This window comes from Kwoniella pini, chromosome 1, assembly GCF_000512605.2.
Source record: "Kwoniella pini CBS 10737 chromosome 1, complete sequence".
Classification (NCBI taxonomy): domain Eukaryota; kingdom Fungi; phylum Basidiomycota; class Tremellomycetes; order Tremellales; family Cryptococcaceae; genus Kwoniella; species Kwoniella pini.
Window position 1 is genome coordinate 1,738,753 of NC_091716.1, and position 17,866 is coordinate 1,756,618.

The 17,866-nt window shown below is 44.1% G+C and overlaps 7 protein-coding genes across 7 annotated transcripts; 3 read left to right on the top strand and 4 right to left on the bottom strand.

The window, feature by feature from the left end:
• Positions 1-711: 711 nt before the first annotated feature.
• I206_100668 (uncharacterized protein) lies at positions 712-2,490 on the top strand (the record flags this gene model as incomplete). The annotated part of the gene is made up of 4 exons (XM_019152436.1): positions 712-870; positions 924-990; positions 1,061-2,208; positions 2,293-2,490. 4 exons carry the CDS (start codon positions 712-714, stop codon positions 2,488-2,490), a joined length of 1,572 nt encoding a protein of 523 aa, XP_019014574.1.
• Positions 2,491-2,719: 229 nt separating this feature from the next.
• On the bottom strand, positions 2,720-4,733 carry I206_100669 (uncharacterized protein; the record flags this gene model as incomplete). The annotated part of the gene is made up of 9 exons (XM_070202251.1): positions 2,720-2,954; positions 3,015-3,101; positions 3,160-3,392; positions 3,446-3,586; positions 3,641-3,960; positions 4,031-4,162; positions 4,222-4,248; positions 4,304-4,345; positions 4,400-4,733. The coding sequence occupies 9 exons, from the start codon at positions 4,731-4,733 to the stop codon at positions 2,720-2,722; spliced, it is 1,551 nt and encodes a 516-aa protein (XP_070058352.1).
• A 675-nt stretch (positions 4,734-5,408) lies between these two features.
• I206_100670 (uncharacterized protein) lies at positions 5,409-7,196 on the top strand (the record flags this gene model as incomplete). The annotated part of the gene is made up of 8 exons (XM_019152434.1): positions 5,409-5,736; positions 5,792-5,832; positions 5,886-6,031; positions 6,098-6,188; positions 6,251-6,552; positions 6,611-6,791; positions 6,869-7,039; positions 7,116-7,196. 8 exons carry the CDS (start codon positions 5,409-5,411, stop codon positions 7,194-7,196), a joined length of 1,341 nt encoding a protein of 446 aa, XP_019014572.1.
• A 382-nt stretch (positions 7,197-7,578) lies between these two features.
• On the bottom strand, positions 7,579-9,297 carry I206_100671 (uncharacterized protein; the record flags this gene model as incomplete). Its single annotated transcript, XM_019152433.1, has 7 exons — positions 7,579-7,753; positions 7,821-7,930; positions 7,990-8,258; positions 8,335-8,502; positions 8,565-8,693; positions 8,753-8,803; positions 8,871-9,297. 7 exons carry the CDS (start codon positions 9,295-9,297, stop codon positions 7,579-7,581), a joined length of 1,329 nt encoding a protein of 442 aa, XP_019014571.1.
• A 653-nt stretch (positions 9,298-9,950) lies between these two features.
• Positions 9,951-12,392, bottom strand: I206_100672 (uncharacterized protein; the record flags this gene model as incomplete). Its single annotated transcript, XM_019152432.1, has 7 exons — positions 9,951-10,291; positions 10,355-10,549; positions 10,604-11,168; positions 11,228-11,438; positions 11,503-11,804; positions 11,857-11,940; positions 12,000-12,392. The coding sequence occupies 7 exons, from the start codon at positions 12,390-12,392 to the stop codon at positions 9,951-9,953; spliced, it is 2,091 nt and encodes a 696-aa protein (XP_019014570.1).
• Positions 12,393-12,657: 265 nt separating this feature from the next.
• Positions 12,658-13,511, bottom strand: I206_100673 (uncharacterized protein; the record flags this gene model as incomplete). The annotated part of the gene is made up of 6 exons (XM_019152431.1): positions 12,658-12,681; positions 12,754-12,809; positions 12,881-13,003; positions 13,071-13,168; positions 13,230-13,324; positions 13,434-13,511. 6 exons carry the CDS (start codon positions 13,509-13,511, stop codon positions 12,658-12,660), a joined length of 474 nt encoding a protein of 157 aa, XP_019014569.1.
• Positions 13,512-13,886: 375 nt separating this feature from the next.
• On the top strand, positions 13,887-17,681 carry I206_100674 (uncharacterized protein; the record flags this gene model as incomplete). Its single annotated transcript, XM_019152430.1, has 20 exons — positions 13,887-14,101; positions 14,156-14,192; positions 14,247-14,449; positions 14,508-14,619; positions 14,672-14,755; positions 14,822-14,895; positions 14,960-15,079; positions 15,144-15,194; positions 15,245-15,472; positions 15,529-15,613; positions 15,680-15,696; positions 15,756-15,904; positions 15,967-16,157; positions 16,209-16,396; positions 16,452-16,598; positions 16,728-16,868; positions 16,928-16,946; positions 17,007-17,026; positions 17,085-17,201; positions 17,348-17,681. The coding sequence occupies 20 exons, from the start codon at positions 13,887-13,889 to the stop codon at positions 17,679-17,681; spliced, it is 2,532 nt and encodes an 843-aa protein (XP_019014568.1).
• Between the last annotated feature and the right edge of the window lie 185 nt (positions 17,682-17,866).

A 17,866-nucleotide genomic window follows, 5' to 3' on the forward strand; every position in this document is an offset into this window, starting at 1 on the left:
GCTTGAAGCAAATGTTGGACTTGACCTCGATTAAGGACGTCATCTCGGACGAAGATTTCACGATGCTTGGTTGATTTCAGGGTTCGTGTATGAGACAACTGGGCCAGACTCTAACAGGTCATGCTGCTTAGTTCGGGGGACGGTCCCCACTCATGCACTTGTCGTACTGATTTGCACTGACAACCTTCTGAAACTTGAGAAGTGCCTGCCGGGACATAAGTGAGAGAGTATAGTGATCTCCTTAAATTCCAATAGTCACACCAGGGGACTGTATGTTAGATCGACACTATTCGCAATGCACTTGACCTTGCAATCGTCTTGGCATCGTTCGCGAAAACATGGCTCGGAAGCAAATCCAACTTGAATGAATGAGCGCGTTTATACTAGTACTGTATTTCGTTCGGAATCATAATTAGGAACCCCACAATGGTAATGACGTCTTTCTTCTCTTCCCGCCGGTATATGAGCAATATCCAAATATGGGCAACAATCAGGTGATTACCCGATACTCGAGACTGACATGATGCTCAATCTGCTCTGCCAAGATCTGCGCTAACATGTCGTTAGTTCGTGGACTTCGGACCGGTCATTTCCTTGGGGGATCAATTACGATCTTGCTCATCTCATATGTAGTAAATGCTGTTAGTACCCGGAGTTTGTCTCGGTTTGTACTTCACTACTGCAGAAGAACACCTCATAACGACAGACAGAATGTTGATGCGAAGTTCACTACTGCCCATCATAAGCTTGCTCACGACCGAATGGGCTCTCGCTCAATTCACTACTCCGGCGGCCGTACCCACTGGCGTCGCGGTTCAAGGAGATTATACTGGTCCCCTTCGACCGAGAGTACACTTTTCTCCCCCAGCTGTAAGTCTCGATACAGCTCAACTCAACGAAGCTCTAACTGACTGGGAACTCAGGGTTTCATGAACGATCCGAATGGGTTGTTTAAGGACAATAATGGGACTTGGCACTTGTACTATCAATGTGAGTGGGGATAATGACCCTCGATACAGGGAGAATGACAAGAGCAAAGCTGATCACTCGCGTATGTTAGATAATCCCACAGATATAGTAGCGGGTAATCAACACTGGGGACATGCTACCTCCCCCAACCTCTACGAGTGGACAAATCAGCCCATCGCTCTGTTTCCTCCAAACTCGACGACAGGTGTATTCTCGGGATCAGCCGTAATTGATGCCAATAACACCTCGGGATTCTTTCAAAATACTACAGAAGGTGTCGTAGCGATATACACTCTCAACACACCACAGAAACAAGTGCAAGAAATAGCTTACTCATATGATGGTGGATATACGTTCACTCCATATTCTGGAAATCCTGTTCTAGATGTTGGCTCAAATCAATTTAGAGATCCAAAGGTCGTTTGGTATAATGATCATTGGGTCATGGTCATAGCTTATGCGGCGGAATACGTGATTGGCATATACACTTCACCTGATTTGAAGGACTGGACTCACGCCTCGAATGTATCCCACATTGGATTTTTGGGTATTCAATATGAATGTCCAAACTTAGTCAAATTACCTGTTAAAAACTCGACTTCCAACGATGATCAAGATGGATGGGTGTTAACAATTTCGATAAATCCTGGTGCACCTCTTGGAGGCTCGATCACACAATACTATCCCGGACAATTCAACGGGACGCATTTCGAACCCTACGACAGAGCTACGAGATTATCCAATTTTGCAAAAGATGATTACGCTGGACAATTTTTCTACGACGAGCCTGTCAGTATAGGTTGGGCGAGTAATTGGGAATACACAAATATTGTACCCACTGGTAGTGAAGGATGGAGGAGTTCGATGACTCTGCCTAGGACCAACTATTTAGTGGATTCAGGAGTTAGGGGTTATCACCTAGTGCAAGAGATATACGATGTTTCGCCGATTCTATCTAAGAAATTGAGCTCCTCAGACAATAACCTCGTTAATACGACAATTAGTAACATGAATTTCGATAACGGTATTTATTTCGATATGAATATCACTTTGCCCTCGGATGTCACCTTTTCAGCCGACGCTTCTATCAACTTTACCATTTCGACCCAAACCTCTAGGGAATGCGTAAAGGGGGGATATATCTTAGCTTCCTCTACACCATATACGATATGGCTAGACAGAGGTCAAACTGATGGCTTTGACAATCCTTTCTACACAGACAAGTTTTCGGAAAGTCAGGTGAGCTATTGCAACCTCGCCCATACAGAATCTCTCGATATATTTCTGCCTCACGATTCCTTACTGATGACACACATCTAATAGCTCAAGCCAGCTAAGCGAATCCAAGGTATGATGGATCGAAGTGTTTTTGAGGTGTACATTGACAATGGTGCTGTTGTCGGTACAATGGACGTTTACCCTACTGAACCTTTCACCACTTTGTCAGTGGGCAGCAGGTCGCTGCCGAAAGGATCTGAGATAACTTTCTCAGCGTGGGAGTTAAAAGACGTCTGGGCATAAATATTTCGTATGTTGTATAAACAGAAGAAAGACAAGATCACTAAAACATGCATACGTTTCTGCCTTACAATACACCATTTATCGAAAAACGGTGCGAAAATCGGACAGAGAGATTCAGCAGCATTTGACGTATCACTGAAGGGTATTTCGCCAACCTGGATATCAAAACTGAACTATCACGCCAAAGGGACAATCTAAGGCTAATCTGTACACAATCAAGAGAGTTCGTCTACAAAGTATATCTGAATTTCAGATCTTGTTTATCGGTCAAATCTTCAAACTCGTCTCCATTGAGAGCTAAAGGATCAGGCGCAAGACCATCCTTGACCATTTGATCTCTTCTCTTATTTTGCTTGGCATAGTACACTCTCAAAAGAAGGAACAGAACGACTTGGCCAGCCATACATGCCAAACAAGTGGCGTAACCGGAGACGTAAGCTGGAGTCTGTCCTGATACCCAAGCACTGTTGACGGCACTTGTCAGTCAACATGTTCTTACTGGATTGAATATCGGCCAAACTTACAGAGGCCCAATTATGTTTCCTACGCAGTATCCGAGGAAAGCCATTCCTACTATCACGCTTCGCTTTGTGAACCCAGCGGTGTTTTGCCTGAACAGAGGTCTCGTCAGTCAAAACCCATTCGGGACAGGTCAGTCAAGGAACTTACCCTGGAATACCCATACACAAAGCCAAAGATCCAACGAATGAAGGCATCAACAGTACACCAATCGTTTTACCTGCCTTGTTAGAAGCTGGAAGAGTGATTTGGAGGATCATACCAATCGCTGAGGGAAGCAACCAAGCGATCATGCACCAATGTCTAGCATTCTTGAATCGCATAGCACAGTATCCACATGAAGCAATCTCGATGGTGACAGCGGCTCCATAGGCAATACCAAACTATATCGAATGGTCAGTGATACGTATAGGATCTGGATAAAAGAGGGACTCACTAAGGCAGACTGAAGGTCAGTCCATCCGATGGCTTTTATGACCAATCCTTTGTAAGTGGAGACTCCTCCGTTGATGACCTCATTGAGAACACAAGCCCAGAAAAGGATATGACCAGTTGGGTCGATACGAGGGTCAAGAGCCTACAACAGTAATTGATTAACACAGTGCAAAGAAGGATATCCGGTGGAGCTTACCTCTTTGACTTGATCCCATTTCCATTCTCTGTTGATGATTCCCGTCCTGTTACTCCTGATTCTTTCAACGGCTTGAGCCTTCTGAGCATCGCTCAACCATCTCACTCGCATAGGCGATGATGGGAAGATCATATAAACCACCACACTCCAAACGATAGTCATTACTCCCTCGATTATGAAGATATACCTCCAGGAGTCCATCGGTCCGTCGATAAGACCCATTCCATAAGATATTAAAGCACCAATAGCATTACCGAGACCGTTCATTGAGTACCAGATGGCTACTCTGAAAGGTTGCTCTCTTCGAGTGTACCACATTCCTAAGGATAATGATGACTACTATCAGCTGCATGTTCGATCTAGAAATGAGAGAGATGAGGAAGAGCTTACCGGTGACAATGATATAGGCGGGAGTCAAGGCTGACTCGAAAACACCTTGGAAGAATCGTACAGCAGCTATGTCGGCAAATTTGTGGGTTGCTGCCGTGCACATGAGAATACCACCCCAAACGAACATGATGACTATGGAGATGAGATTATCAGTTTACTGTTTTCAGGTATTGCCAATGGTCGTGACTTACTTCCCAGGAATCTCCCGATGTGATAACCTAAGCGAATGGTCTTAGCTATCTGCCGAAGGGCTTGGGCTACAAGAGCGCTCACGTTGACTCAACCAAGCTTGAGGGTACTCCGCAACCAAATAACCTAAGCAGATTGTCAGCACAAAACACTACTCAGCTAAATGAAAGTCTAATGTACCAATATAGAACAAAGAAGTCAAAAGGGAATATTCTTGACCTTTCAGTTTGAGATCCGCCTTGACTCCAAAGACAGCTGCATATGCCAGAGCAGATTTGTCGATGTATTGAATGCAATAAGAAATACACATCATTGGCATCAAGTACATGTCGATTCGTCTGAGCAATTTTCGGTTGGATTCGTCGGTGTAAGTTGCAGTACCGTGTGAAGCTAAGAAAGCGTTTGCATCCTCAATTTCAGGAATGGAACCCATATCAACACCCGGTGCTTGAGATTTTGTGACGGGTACTATCTCCACGCCACCCAACGATGATTTATCGTCATGCGATGACATCTTCGTAACTGGATTGGCCATCTTTGAACTCAAACTAGGGTACTGCGGATTGATATGGTTATGCTGGAAAACAAGAAGAACAATCGTCAATAACGTCTGCTGTTCTTGAATATCTTGTACTCGGGTGAACACGATTTGAGTTCAATAGAGGCTAGGCCGATATGATAAGCAAAGATAAGGAGGTTACCTTCTTACAGACTATCACTAACTCGAGTTAACAGCGCTGTTGTACTTGCCTCTCCTGAAGAGGCTGGTTGTGGAGGTTCGCCGATACAAACTGTAATCGGTCAACGGCACCGCCGCTTGAGAGTGCAACAAGAGTTGGGCGCCTTAGCGCTTGACATTTTATGCATCATAATCTTGTTTCAATTGGTCGAGAACGAATGATGGGAAAGATAGCTTATCTACTTGGCCGAGTGATGTTTTCAAATCTGTTTCGATCAGGCGTATGAGCCGTAGACAGACATAATCATCCTATTCCCCGACCACTTTCAGGATTTCCCGATGTTCGGGTCGGTGAAATCCGCGACACCAAAGTCACAAGTGAGCTGCCCATGTCATTTCCGAAATTTCTGCTTCGCTGGAGTACATCACAAACGACAAACACGATTATACATAGCTTGAGATTGAGCAATCTACAAAGTACTATCGAGACGAGAGGCAACAATAGCGACGATGAGGATACAGTCTCTTACATTATTAGGTCTATTGACCGTCTTCGGCACTTCGGCAAGTCCGCAAACTCCATTGGCGACACCCGATTCTTCATATGTGCCTCTTCACCCGGAACTTGAAGCTCAGTCCCGAGCATTACTCGCGAAGTATCCACTGATGGACACCCATATTGATCTCCCAGCAACTATGCGAACAATAAACCGTAGACCTATGGATGCTATACCCAAGCTGAATTTTTCACATCCCGGTCACTTCGATTTACCCAGAGCTAAAGCCGGTGGACTCGCTGGTGCATTTTTTACAGCCAACGCACCGTGTCCTGGAGCCTGTACGTTACTTCTTCTTGCTAATTCAGATTTGATCACTGACTTGTGAAAGTGTAGTCGGGAGAGATGTAGGACCAGACTTCCTTGAACCAACAGAAGTAAGGGAAATTTAGACTCCGTATCGGGATTTTGCTGATCAGAATCGCGATAGACGGTACAACATGTTTTAGAATCAATTGACTTGGTGAAAAATACTTTGGCGTACTATCCTGCCTACATGAAAGCTGCTCGCACAGCTTCAGACGTCAGAGATGCATTTGCGGAAGGTAAATTGGCGGTGTTGATGGGTCTTGAGGGGTGAGTACTCGAATGATCGATTTTGTTTCCGGCCCTCGAGAGATCAAAGCTCATAGCGGATCGTAGAACCCACGGATTAGCAAACTCACTTAGTACACTACGAATGTATGCTGAGCTTGGTGTTCGATATGTTACCCTCACTCATGTTTGTCACAGCGTAAGTATACTCCAATCTCCCCTCTTGCAACAAGTTCGCTAAGAAGTACATATTCTACGTAGTCCTTTGCCAGCTCAAATGGTGGAGGAGCGGGCACATCCGGGTCAACTATACCACCCGCCCACCCAGGAAACGGACTCACACCTTGGGGAGTAGAACTTGTCCACGAATTGAACCGACTCGGTGTAATGGTGGACCTCTCGCATACATCCGATAATACCGCTAGAGACGCTATCAAGGCTTCGAAAGCGCCGGTAGTATGGACTCATTCTGGAGCAAGGGCAGTCAACAGTCATCCGAGGAACGTACCTGATGATGTTTTGAACATGATCGGAGACGGTCCAGGCCAGAATCGCGGCATTGTGTGAGTGTAGCCGCCTTACATGAGCTAAGGCGAATCATCGATTTATCAATGCTCGTAGCCTATCGGTTCTCTTTTCTACCTTCATTGATCCGAATAACGCTACCACTGCCAGAGTAGTCGATCACATCGAACATATAGCCAAAATTGTCGGGAAGTCTCACGTGGGATTAGGCAGTGATTTCAATGGGATTTCATTAGCTGTTGAAGGTATGGAGGATGTTAGCAAATGGCCAAATATGGTGAGCAAGGACTTGTTAGGCATTTCGGTTCTGCGCTGAAAGAGTCTGCTTATACGATAATTTTATGTACATAACAGATCCAAGAGCTTCTATTCAGAGGTTGGACAGAGTCAGAAATTGCCGGTATTATGGGTGGGAATTTGCTTCGAGTTATGGAAGAGGTAGAAATTGTGAAAAATGATCTAGCTCACCTTCCTCCCTCACCAGAGGTGTACCATAAACGAACCGATCTACCTGCTCATGAATGGGTAGGCCGTCTCTCTCTAACTCCCTTTTCAGCTGTCAACTCCTGTCCACTAACGTCTTGTCATTGGCTTACTGTAGGGAGGACCCAATATGGCATATCTTGCTCCTGACGTTCAGAAAATCGTGGTACAACAGAAACGACTTAGGGACGAGCTGTAAATAGGGCGTGCTTGTCACAATAAGTCGAAGAGAATGCTCAGCTTCTTCGGTCCACATAATGATAAATCATGCATGAATTTTCTGATTCTCCCGATATCTGTCTATATGTTCACGCCTCCTTAGGAATGCAGTCACCTGGAGAACATGCCATACATGGCTGTATGGGGTATCAGTCAATTTCTGCTCGGCACTTTTGCATTTAATAAAAGTATATGTGCTTCCGCAGGGAGGGTATTGGCTATCTACGGTGTTGTACACGAGCTGGACGGGTTCATGAGGGCGGAAACGAGGTAATCCAGAGCTTTGGTATCATACAAATAAGGATGATCATACAATGCGATTATCAGGTCTACACAACTATCAAAGATAAACTCGCAACTCGCTACCAAGTGGTTCCCTTTGTAGTTCTGAAGGCTTCATCCATGAGGTCTAAAGCTTTCTCCACCAACTCCTCAGAAATGGTAAGAGGAGGTGCAATCCTGAAGACCCCTCCCATATGAGCCAGTCGAACAATGTTCATCGATAAACCTAAATCCATACATCGATCGGATATGGCCCTATTTGACCGATATATGTCAGATGATTCTAGGTAGTAGTAAGTGGAATTCAGGACTTAGGACTCACGCTCCGAGTACTTGGGCAGATTCTGTCGAATCAGGACCAGAGATGATTTCGACACCCAGTAAAAGCCCCCGTCCTCTTACTTCGCCAATACATTTGTATTTCTTTTGCAACTGCGAGTTCCACAACTTTGTCAACTGACGGTAATTCAGATCAAGATTATATGACATACCTCTAATAATCCATCTTTCACTATTTTACCCAATTTTCTAGCTCTTAGATGTAATTGATCTCTAGTCACGATCTCCATAGCTTTTAAAGCCACAGCAGCACATAAAGGATCACTGACGTGAGTGGTATAGAATAAAAATCCTTTCTCAAATACATTTTGTTCAATCTCTGCGGATGTGATTGTAGCTGCTACAGGGAGACCACAACCTAAAGTCTTGGACAAGGTTAAAATATCCGGTACGACCCCTTCGTGTTCGAATGCGAACATGTCTGATAATGCCTTGAATCAGCTTCAGATTGACGGAGAAATGTTGATTCTGGATGAGAGGGACTCAAACAAACTCACCTCCAGTCCTTCCAACACCTGTTTGAGCCTCATCTATGATCAATAACATTCCACGTTTTTCACAATGAGCTTTGAGAGCTTGCATATAACCGTGAGGAAGCTCAATGACACCACCTGAGGAAAGAATAGGTTCAACGATAGCAGCTGCGAGGTTTCCGGTTGATTGGCCTATCGAAAGTGGAATAAAAGATCAATCTTGTTCTTTTATTCACAACGAGAAAAATACTGACAGTCGATTAGTTCGAAACCAAAGTTGAGCTCAGCCTCCCAATCGTAAGAACCATCTGCATTTCTGAACCTTGATCTATGTGGGTTTGGAGTCGGTAGAACGAATTGACCGGGAGAATTGGGTCCGTATCCTGAAGAAAATATGTTCATCAGCTGAGGTAGTTTAAGATGTAAATCTTGTTGAATATACCTTTTCTACCCGCAGAATAAGTGGCAGCAGCAGCAGCTTGAGTCATACCATCTATAAATAGGAAAACCGCTGAGGATCAGCTTTGTAAAGGAAGTAATAGTATAAAAGTGAGACTCACGCCAACTAGAAGAAAAAGAAACGATTTCATGTTTTCCAGTATATAATTTTGCCATTCTTAATGCACACTCATTACTTTCTGCACCAGTATTTAAAAATTGAACTTTGGTTAATTTTGAAGGAAGTAAACTTGATAAAAATTTTGAAGCTTCTACAACAGGTTTTGAAATAAAACCAGAAAATAAATGATCAAGTGTTGACATTGAATCATTTACAACTTGTACAATTTCTTGATTTCCATGTCCTAACATTGAAGACATTTGTCCAGATGTCCAATCTATAATTTCATTTCCTTCACTATCAATCATTAAACTTCCTTGAGCTTTTACAATTACTCTTCTAACAAAATCTCCACCTCCACTATATCTTATAAGATGATTATCGGCATCAGACCAAAATTGATTAGAATCAAAAGTTGGTGCAGGCATATTGGGCAATTTCTGGATGAGATTTTGGGAATCAAGTCTACGAGAGGGAATCCTTTAAATCGAGTTGAGTGATGTATCTCTTTATTCTTAAAGATGAACTCAACGTATCTAAATTACGATTTACTAATTCATCAAACTGCTATGGACTTGTTTCCTCGGTAATCGCAAACATCACTTAGACCGTTATCGGCCATCCTCCACTTTGTAAATTGTCGGCCAAGTTGGGCGCCATAACGTTGCCTCTTTAGCCAAGCATCGGTTTCAACCGACAAATCTCCTATGAAGCGCGATAATAGCAAGTGTGAAATCATCTCGCCAATCATAAACGATTGTCTAAATCCTGGCTATGCGACACACCGCTTTAACCTTGTATAATGACGTCACTGAGACTACATTCCTGGACTACATAGAGCTTGGTTGGACTCAAGTAGAGCGATGAATCTACCCATGTGATCCCCTAAACGTGCATCTTATTGAGCGGTATTCGAAAACAGCGACTCGCTCATATCCGTATCGCCCAAATTTGAAGCCCAAGACCAATCTGTCCCGAAAGAATCCGTCAATCCATTGAATCCCGCAAAATCAAAATCTAAAATCATCACAAATTCTGTCAGCGCCATCACGAGTCCGATTATATCCTAGACTAAACTCCTTTATGGGCTGAATCTCAACTCACTGAGATCATTGTTCGGCATACTTGCTTGTTCAGGCAAAGGTTCAGCTAAAACTTGTAATTCTGGAATTACGGACGATGTTGTTCTCAATAAATCATTACCTCGTATCAAAGCTGTCTCTGCTAGTTCCCACTGGTGTACATCTTTTGCAATTTTAAGATTGATGAATAAATCACGAATGAGTGATATCGATTTATTGGTAAATTTATTTGAAAGGTCTTTGATGGTGGACGGGATGGAAGTAGTGGCTTTTTGGGTATGAAGACGCACTGCTATCCTTAGAAGAAGGCCGAGACATGTCGAGATAAGGAATGAACAGTCTATAAGGAAATACCAATTAAGAAGGTGTAGTCGGGCGAAGTGGGAGGTGATGTAGAACTCACGAGGAAGCCAGAATGTGTTATAATCTTGTTCCGGACTAAGCTGCTCCAAGAATCGTACAAATTCTTGACAAATCCCTAAACCAACTTCAACTGAGCGCATTTCTGCGCTCCTGATATATTGTTGATCATGATGAGAAGTTACGTATAAACGAGCGATAAGTACTCGAATTCCCAAGAAGGTCATTTGGAAGCAGACTTCCATTTCTTACGTCAACAACATAAAAGGTGAAACAATAAGCAGTGACTCACGAATACCCGGTGCCAGAGGTCTAAACACTGTCTCATTCTCACTCCAAGTCAGATAATCGGGTAGTCTAGCTTGAAGAGCATCCAGGTTTGCGCTTAAATCCTTAAGATCATCTTGAAATATAATTGATGATCTCCTTTGAGCTTCTTGAGAGTAAAATTTCTCCAACATTTCTTCAATGATCAGAGCAATTTCACATTGACCTATGAAACTCGCCATTGAGCGCTCAATTTTATCATCTTCTTCAGGTCTTGAAGATGAAGAAAACTCTCCCCAATCCGTATCATCTAATGTTGGCATTGTTACAGATCTATTTGATTTAGTTGATAAAGAAGGTCTTCCATGAATCATTGATATCCATTTATCCAAAACTAATAAAGCCCACCATACTCTTTTCCTAACTGATCTTTCCCATCTTGGTAATCTCCATTCTGAACAATCCAAATGTAATCCAATCATATGGGCAATTGACACTGATCTTGCTAAAGACATAGCGTTGACTGCATGTGCAGAACTTGGTCTAGTTGCTAAACTGATAATTGCTAGCTGTAAGGTACGTAATCGGGGCTAGCAAAATCTCTTAACTTTCAGCTTCACAGATTATGATCTAAGTTGTGTCTACTCACCTGCTTATACTCCTCATCCTCAGCTGCGACGACTTCCTTCCACACCTCTTTGAACAGATGCTTGACGGATGGCTCATATTCTATCGAATGTCCCATGATTCCACAAAGTAGAGCATGGGGTAAAGGATCTGCACCAGAATTACTGTTGCAAGCTGCTAAGAGCCGCATTGTATTGATGATGGGAAAAGCAGGTAGTGTCAAGGTCAGGAATCTAAGCAGTGTTGAATTAGTAAACTGACAGTATTCTACTGAGAGGTTGCTGAGAGTCTACTTACTTCTGCACGAGTATCTCAGGCCATCCCACACCCAGAACCCTACAAACCGACTGAAATATAGTTTGACTTGCTATTGATCCTTTACCATATACAAAAGCAGGATTTTTAACGAAAAAAACATGTTTTCTTGGATCGTTCGATACTTGTCTGAATGCCGAGTTTGGATCGTTAGTTGAAGTAGGAAAATCCTTTAAGATTGTTAAATCTTGAATAGCTGATGAACCTAAGAAATGAGATTCTTCAAAATCTGTAGTTTCTAAATCAAGAGATTGATGCCATTCTTCAATTTCGTCAAGATCATCCTACATGTGCGTATCAACAATGATTCTTACACTGTCTGTTTACATCACCCACATCGATAGCCGGTGTGTCATTGAACATTGCCAAAATAGATCGGGGTTTCCTTTTTTTCGAAAGGTTTGAACCGCTATTTTCTGACTAAAAATTAATGACGATTAGGTTGACATTCCGAAGAACGATCCAAAATATCTACGTACAATTGACCTTTCTTTCATTCTACCCTTCGACCTATCTGGCTCCGGGGGATCCCCTCCATTATCATTAATTGTTGACGTATCGATGTGATTCACTCTATATGTCTCCACACTTGCGCTCGAAAATCGTCCATTCTCATTAATGCGACTATTCTGCTCACTATTCCGAATTTTGGTTCTAGGTGGCATATCGAATTTACAAGGTACATTCTGTTTCTTACAGTAATTACAAGGTTGACCTCTTACTGATATTAAACAAGTATGTTTTCGTTTTCTACAAGCATCGCAAGGTCGATCTTTCCTTGATCTAGGTGGACGAAGATTTATAAGTGGTCCAGTTGATGATGATGTCTGAGCAGATGTGGGAGAGGTGCTACGACTACCTGAAGCTGACATATTGAAATGTAGGCCTTACCAAAGCATATAGACAATGTCATGCTATTGAAGCGCGGTGTGTAGATGTCAACAAACATGTAAGAAATGCATTTGATTTTTGATTTTCGTTATCACATCATAAATACCTAATTCATAAATCGGCCCGAAAACCCTGAATGTCACCGAAGATAAGACATTCTCTGGGTAGTCCCCTATCTCATCATAGCAATTGACATATAACAGATTGTATGTAGTATGCATCTATGCGAGACTACACGACTGCAAGCTATCCTCGTCTTTTCACGAATGTCTATGCAGTAGTATCGAAAGATCAGCATAGAAACCCGCTAGTGCACTGGTGGGGGGTTATTTTGCAACGAACCTCCAAGTCGTCCTTAGTCGCTACTGCTAACACCCATTTACGTTCTACATCAGTGACTACGCACAGTAATGAAATCATCAGTACTGCAGCATCTTTAATAGATGGGACAGAAGGATGCGGTACATACCCAGTGCAAAGTCCGTTCCTGCGCTAATGAAAAATTGCTCTAACTCTTCCAAAGGTGTCAGGGGATCAATCACGGTATACGGATGCGATTTCGATGATAGTGGGAAGTGGGTGATACATCTCGCTAGTCGTGATTGTGTTCGATGTTAGAACTTCTTGAATGCATCTATTGAAATAGACTCGCAACTCACAAACTGGATCATCCTCCTTTATTGAACCTCCTTCAAACTTCTGTTTAAGCGTTGGTACGTATAAATAGCCTATAGGTCTCCGACGATCGTTCAAAATACTGCGAGAGCGAGGGTTATATTCAGCAATATACACAGACGGCATGTGCAGATATGACGAACGGTAATTGATCAAATTCTCTCTCGTAGGCAGCTTCCAGTGCGTGAGATATGGGAGCATCTTCGGATAAACAAAATGCTGGCGGCAGTTGTAGGTCCTGAAATGGTGAATGGCAGTCAGCTCAAGCACAAAGTGAATCGAAGTGTGGGGTGTCAATCTGGAAGCATGTTGCATCGCAGGCAGACTTGTTCGAAAGGGTTACTCACCTCAACGCAAGCTCCTCTGTACTTGGCAGCCAGATCTGGCTTGACGTTCGCCGTGGGTGTCGTTTCTTTGTCCAGCATATCGTGTTCTGGGTTCTGGTAGGGGAGTTAAGGTATCGAACTGGAATTGATTGATTCCTGTATATCAAATGTGAAATTTATGAGGATAGGAAGGTCTGTGCATGTCAATAGATCAACATATGACAACAACCAACAACACATGGCAAAGATGATCAAAGCGTCATCATTCAAATGTGCTCACACGTTGTTTACCGGGTAAATGCAGCATTACTCATAACCGGGTACTATATTAATACGCATCCATCAACATTCATTCATTTCTTTGTCTCTTCTTTGGCTTTGAGGATTAACGTTAAATATTATCCCAAGCATCTGCCGATGTCACAATTGGAACTTCACTAGCGAGCGGAACTCACAGTCGCTGCCAATAACAAGATGGTGGTCGCGCTACCTAGCACACTGCCATCGATACCTAGATCCCCCTTATCCAACTTGTCCGCCAGACGACGCCAAGCACTTGTCATCGCTCTTATTTCAGCCATTCTCGCTAGATCTGTACCCTTCGATGTTGTTTCGAAACTTACAGGATGGAAGGAAAATAGAGCCTCAAGAAAGGCAGAGTGGAAGAGGAGAGAGACTGAGACCCCGCTGTGAGTGACGCCTCTCTTATCGATAATGGATTGCTGACCGCAAACGGCTGGCAGGAATACACCCGCTCTGGAGAAGAAGCTGGTTGACCTAGTAAGCTGAGTCATAATCCTCTGACATGAGTGAGCTGACGACAGCCCGTTTTAGTATATCCCTGACCCATCAGGTTCACGTACACTCCTTGTACCGCATTTAGGCAGAGTCTCGAAAGTCCGTATAACCCCTACGTCTAACGAGACCTATGCTTCGCATCTGGCTCTCTTTCCACCTCTCGACCCCAGGGAGAAGCTGGGTGTCAACAAGAAGTTCTGGAAGATGTTATTTGCCGTTCTCAAAGTTGCTTTCCCAAGGTTAGTCCATAAAATTGTCTAAAGAGCCAGAATAAAGCTGACTCGCGATGAACCATAGTAAAACGGGAAAGGAAGCTTTTCTGTTAGTCTTGCATACCTTCTTCCTCATTTTCCGGACGGTTTTAAGTGTCATGGTAGCTCGGCTAGACGGAAGGATTGTCAGGGACCTGGTGCGCTAGATTCATCCCGTCAACTCACGCTCAAGCTCATGTGAATAGTTAGGTTTCGGCTAACGGAGCTGGATTCGTACGAGGCTTGGGATGGTGGTTCGCTCTGGCTATTCCTAGTACATACACAAATTCTATGGTACGTACTTCAGCTACTTCTTTGCAAAAATATGTCATGACAGGGGCACAAGCTGAGTGTTGTCAGATCCGATATCTTGAGCGCAAGCTTGCTCTAGCGTTTAGGACCAATTTGACAAGATACATCCACGACTTGTATCTGTAAGCCCGTTAATCAGACGTCACGCTTCGCGGAATTGACGATTGATCTATGCTCAATGTCCAGGAACGATAATCTGAATTACTATAAATTTGGACTTGGCCTAGGTGTAGCTGTACCCGGAGAACAGAAAAAAACTGGAGAGAGCGGTGGCGCAGGCGAAGCTGCCGGTGGGACTGCTGACCAGTAAGCTCAGCTTGAGTTTGCCATTTGACTTTTTGAGCCAGTCAAAGCTAATTCAAGTTTGAAGGTTTATCACTACCGACGTAGCAAGATTCTGTGATTCTCTCGCGGCCTTGTAGTAAGCTCAGTGCACCACTACGTTGTCTCGTAGCTGATGATTTCATTCAGTGGGAATATAGGAAAACCAACTCTGGATATGCTTATCTTCACTTCCCAGCTCGCCGCAGCTCTCGGACCTTTAGGTACTATCGGTCTGTTCGCCAATTACGGATTCACAGCTTGGGTCTTGAAGAAGGCTACGCCTGCTTTCGGTCGTATGGCGGCCACTGAAGCGAGGTTAGAGGGTGCATATAGAGCAGGATTAAGCAGGATCGGGAGAGATGGAGAAGAAGTAGCGTAAGCATCTATGATGCTCAGTATTGCTTTATCTGCTGACTCCAGCGGCCGTTCAGGTTCTATAACGGCGGCAAAAGGGAGAAGGGCATCTTGATGGCTGCATACGAGAAACTGGCAAAACATGTCCATACTACTTTCAAGGTGAGTAGGAGAAGCCTGAGTTCTTACCTCAAATCGTCGCCCTAATGACTCCAAATTTTCGTTCAGGCAAGGATACCTTACGGGTAAGCTACAAAAGGCACTTCTTCGGGCTACTTGTACTGATCTGCATGCTAAACTGCAGCATGACTGAAGACTTCACAATCAAGTATTTCTGGTCCGCTTGCGGATATTGCCTCATGTCTTTACCAATTCTGTTCCCAGCTGTAGATAAGGTGGTCCACACCGGTCAGCCGCGGGAAGTGCATCACGAGGTGGCGGAGAGGACGGAAGGTGAGCTGTCTTAGGCTTCACAGAGTGAGGCATGACTGATTGTCACGAAATTGGATTTGCAGGCTATGTCTCGAATCGAAGATTGCTGCTCTCCTTGGCCGATGCGGGTGGTCGACTGATGTACTCGGGTAAAGATCTTGCCGAGCTTTCAGGATACACCTCTAGAGTATACGCCTTACTATCGTCCTTGCACTCGCTCAACAATAACATATACCCCGAGAACCCCAGACCAGCAAGCCTAGAAGCAGATGAGGTGAGCTTTATGCTGAGACTTCATATGCGATAGCTCACGTGTCCATCCTAGCCATTCTATGACTTGTCCAATGTTCACGGCCGGGTCATTCTAGGGCCGAAACATCTCCTGCTTCGTGGAGTACCCATCGTGGCTCCAGCTGGTGGAGCAGCAGGTGCGGAAAGAGGAGGAGAAGAATTGATACATAGTCTAGATATGAGGGTGGAACAGGGCGAACATACCTTGATCACGGGCCCCAAGTGAGTCCGCAGCTCAAATCCATGTTCCATGTTCACTTACTGACTCAACTTGTAGCGGAGTGGGCAAGACTTCCATCGCCAGGATAATCGCTCAACTGTGGCCTACCTGGTCTGGACTGATGGAACGACCTATACACGGTGAAGGAGGAATGTTCTTCTTGCCCCAAAGACCGTATCTTAGTATAGGTAGCTTGCGAGACCAGTAAGTCAATCGGAAAAATCGGACGCCTACCAAGGTAGCTGATCATAGTATTTGCGTATAGGGTCATATAGTACGCTTCGCACAGGCTGTCATTAGTGCTAACAGATGAACAGCTGACCTCCTTTCCAGTCCGCATACATACGCCGAAATGAAATCCCGTGGAAGGACGGATGCCGAACTCATGAGTATCCTCGAACATGTTCATTTGGCATACCTGCCCTTCCGAGAAGGTGGCTGGGAGACGCGGAAGGAATGGAAAGACGTCTTGTCGTAGGTCATATAACTCGTCTTTCACGTCTTAGTATGCTGATGAGTCGGGCAAATCGTAGTGGCGGCGAGAAACAACGAGTAAGTGAGATACGGAGGGATATGGTCTGCGCACAGCTGATCTTGACCCTGTTTGATCAGATGGGAATGGCTAGACTCTTGTAAGCCACACGGATCTTGCTCTCAAAAGAGGTCAAGCTAACCTTTCATGCTCGCCAGCTATCACCGACCATCATACGCGGTTCTGGATGAATGCACATCCGCTGTATCAAGCGATGTCGAGGGTCTGATGTATGAGCACGCAAAGAATCTGGGTATAACTCTGGTTACCATCTCGTGAGTGTTCAGGATTGGATTCTACCGAGATTCGTCGTTCGAGCCAATTGATATCCTCACCGTTGCATTGGCGTTCTCTTCCACTCACTTCAAGGAGTCGATATCGTTGGACCAGTGACCAGCGCCTTAGCTAATCTTACGAATAGCCACCGTCCCTCCCTACTGAAATATCACAACCGTCATCTACGTCTAGGTGATCCAACTTCCCACACTTATCCTGCTACTCCGAGTCGAACACCTGTTGGATCCACTATTAACCTGGCCGGTCTGTCTGGATTGACACCCCAAACACCATCGACCCCATTAGCAGCTCACGGATGGCAATTGACTACACTGCATTCGACAAGTGCAGAAGAAAAGCTGGAATTGGATCATGAAATTCAAGAAATTGAAAAACAGCTTAATGAAGTGAAAGGTTGGGAATCTAGATTAGAAGTCATTGGTAGGGAATTACGTGGTGAGACCGGGGTCAAGGTTTGAATGATCATATGAGCAGGAATATTGGGAGGTGGAAACACATATATTTATTTGTAAATCGAAGTATAGAAGGAAATGTCCTAGATTTGATTTTGTTTAGTCTCGTTGTACATTCCTGGGTTATATTTTGTGCTTTTAATGAATGGTATTGATCTAAGCACAAAGCGTATAACGTAAAATTGCCAAAG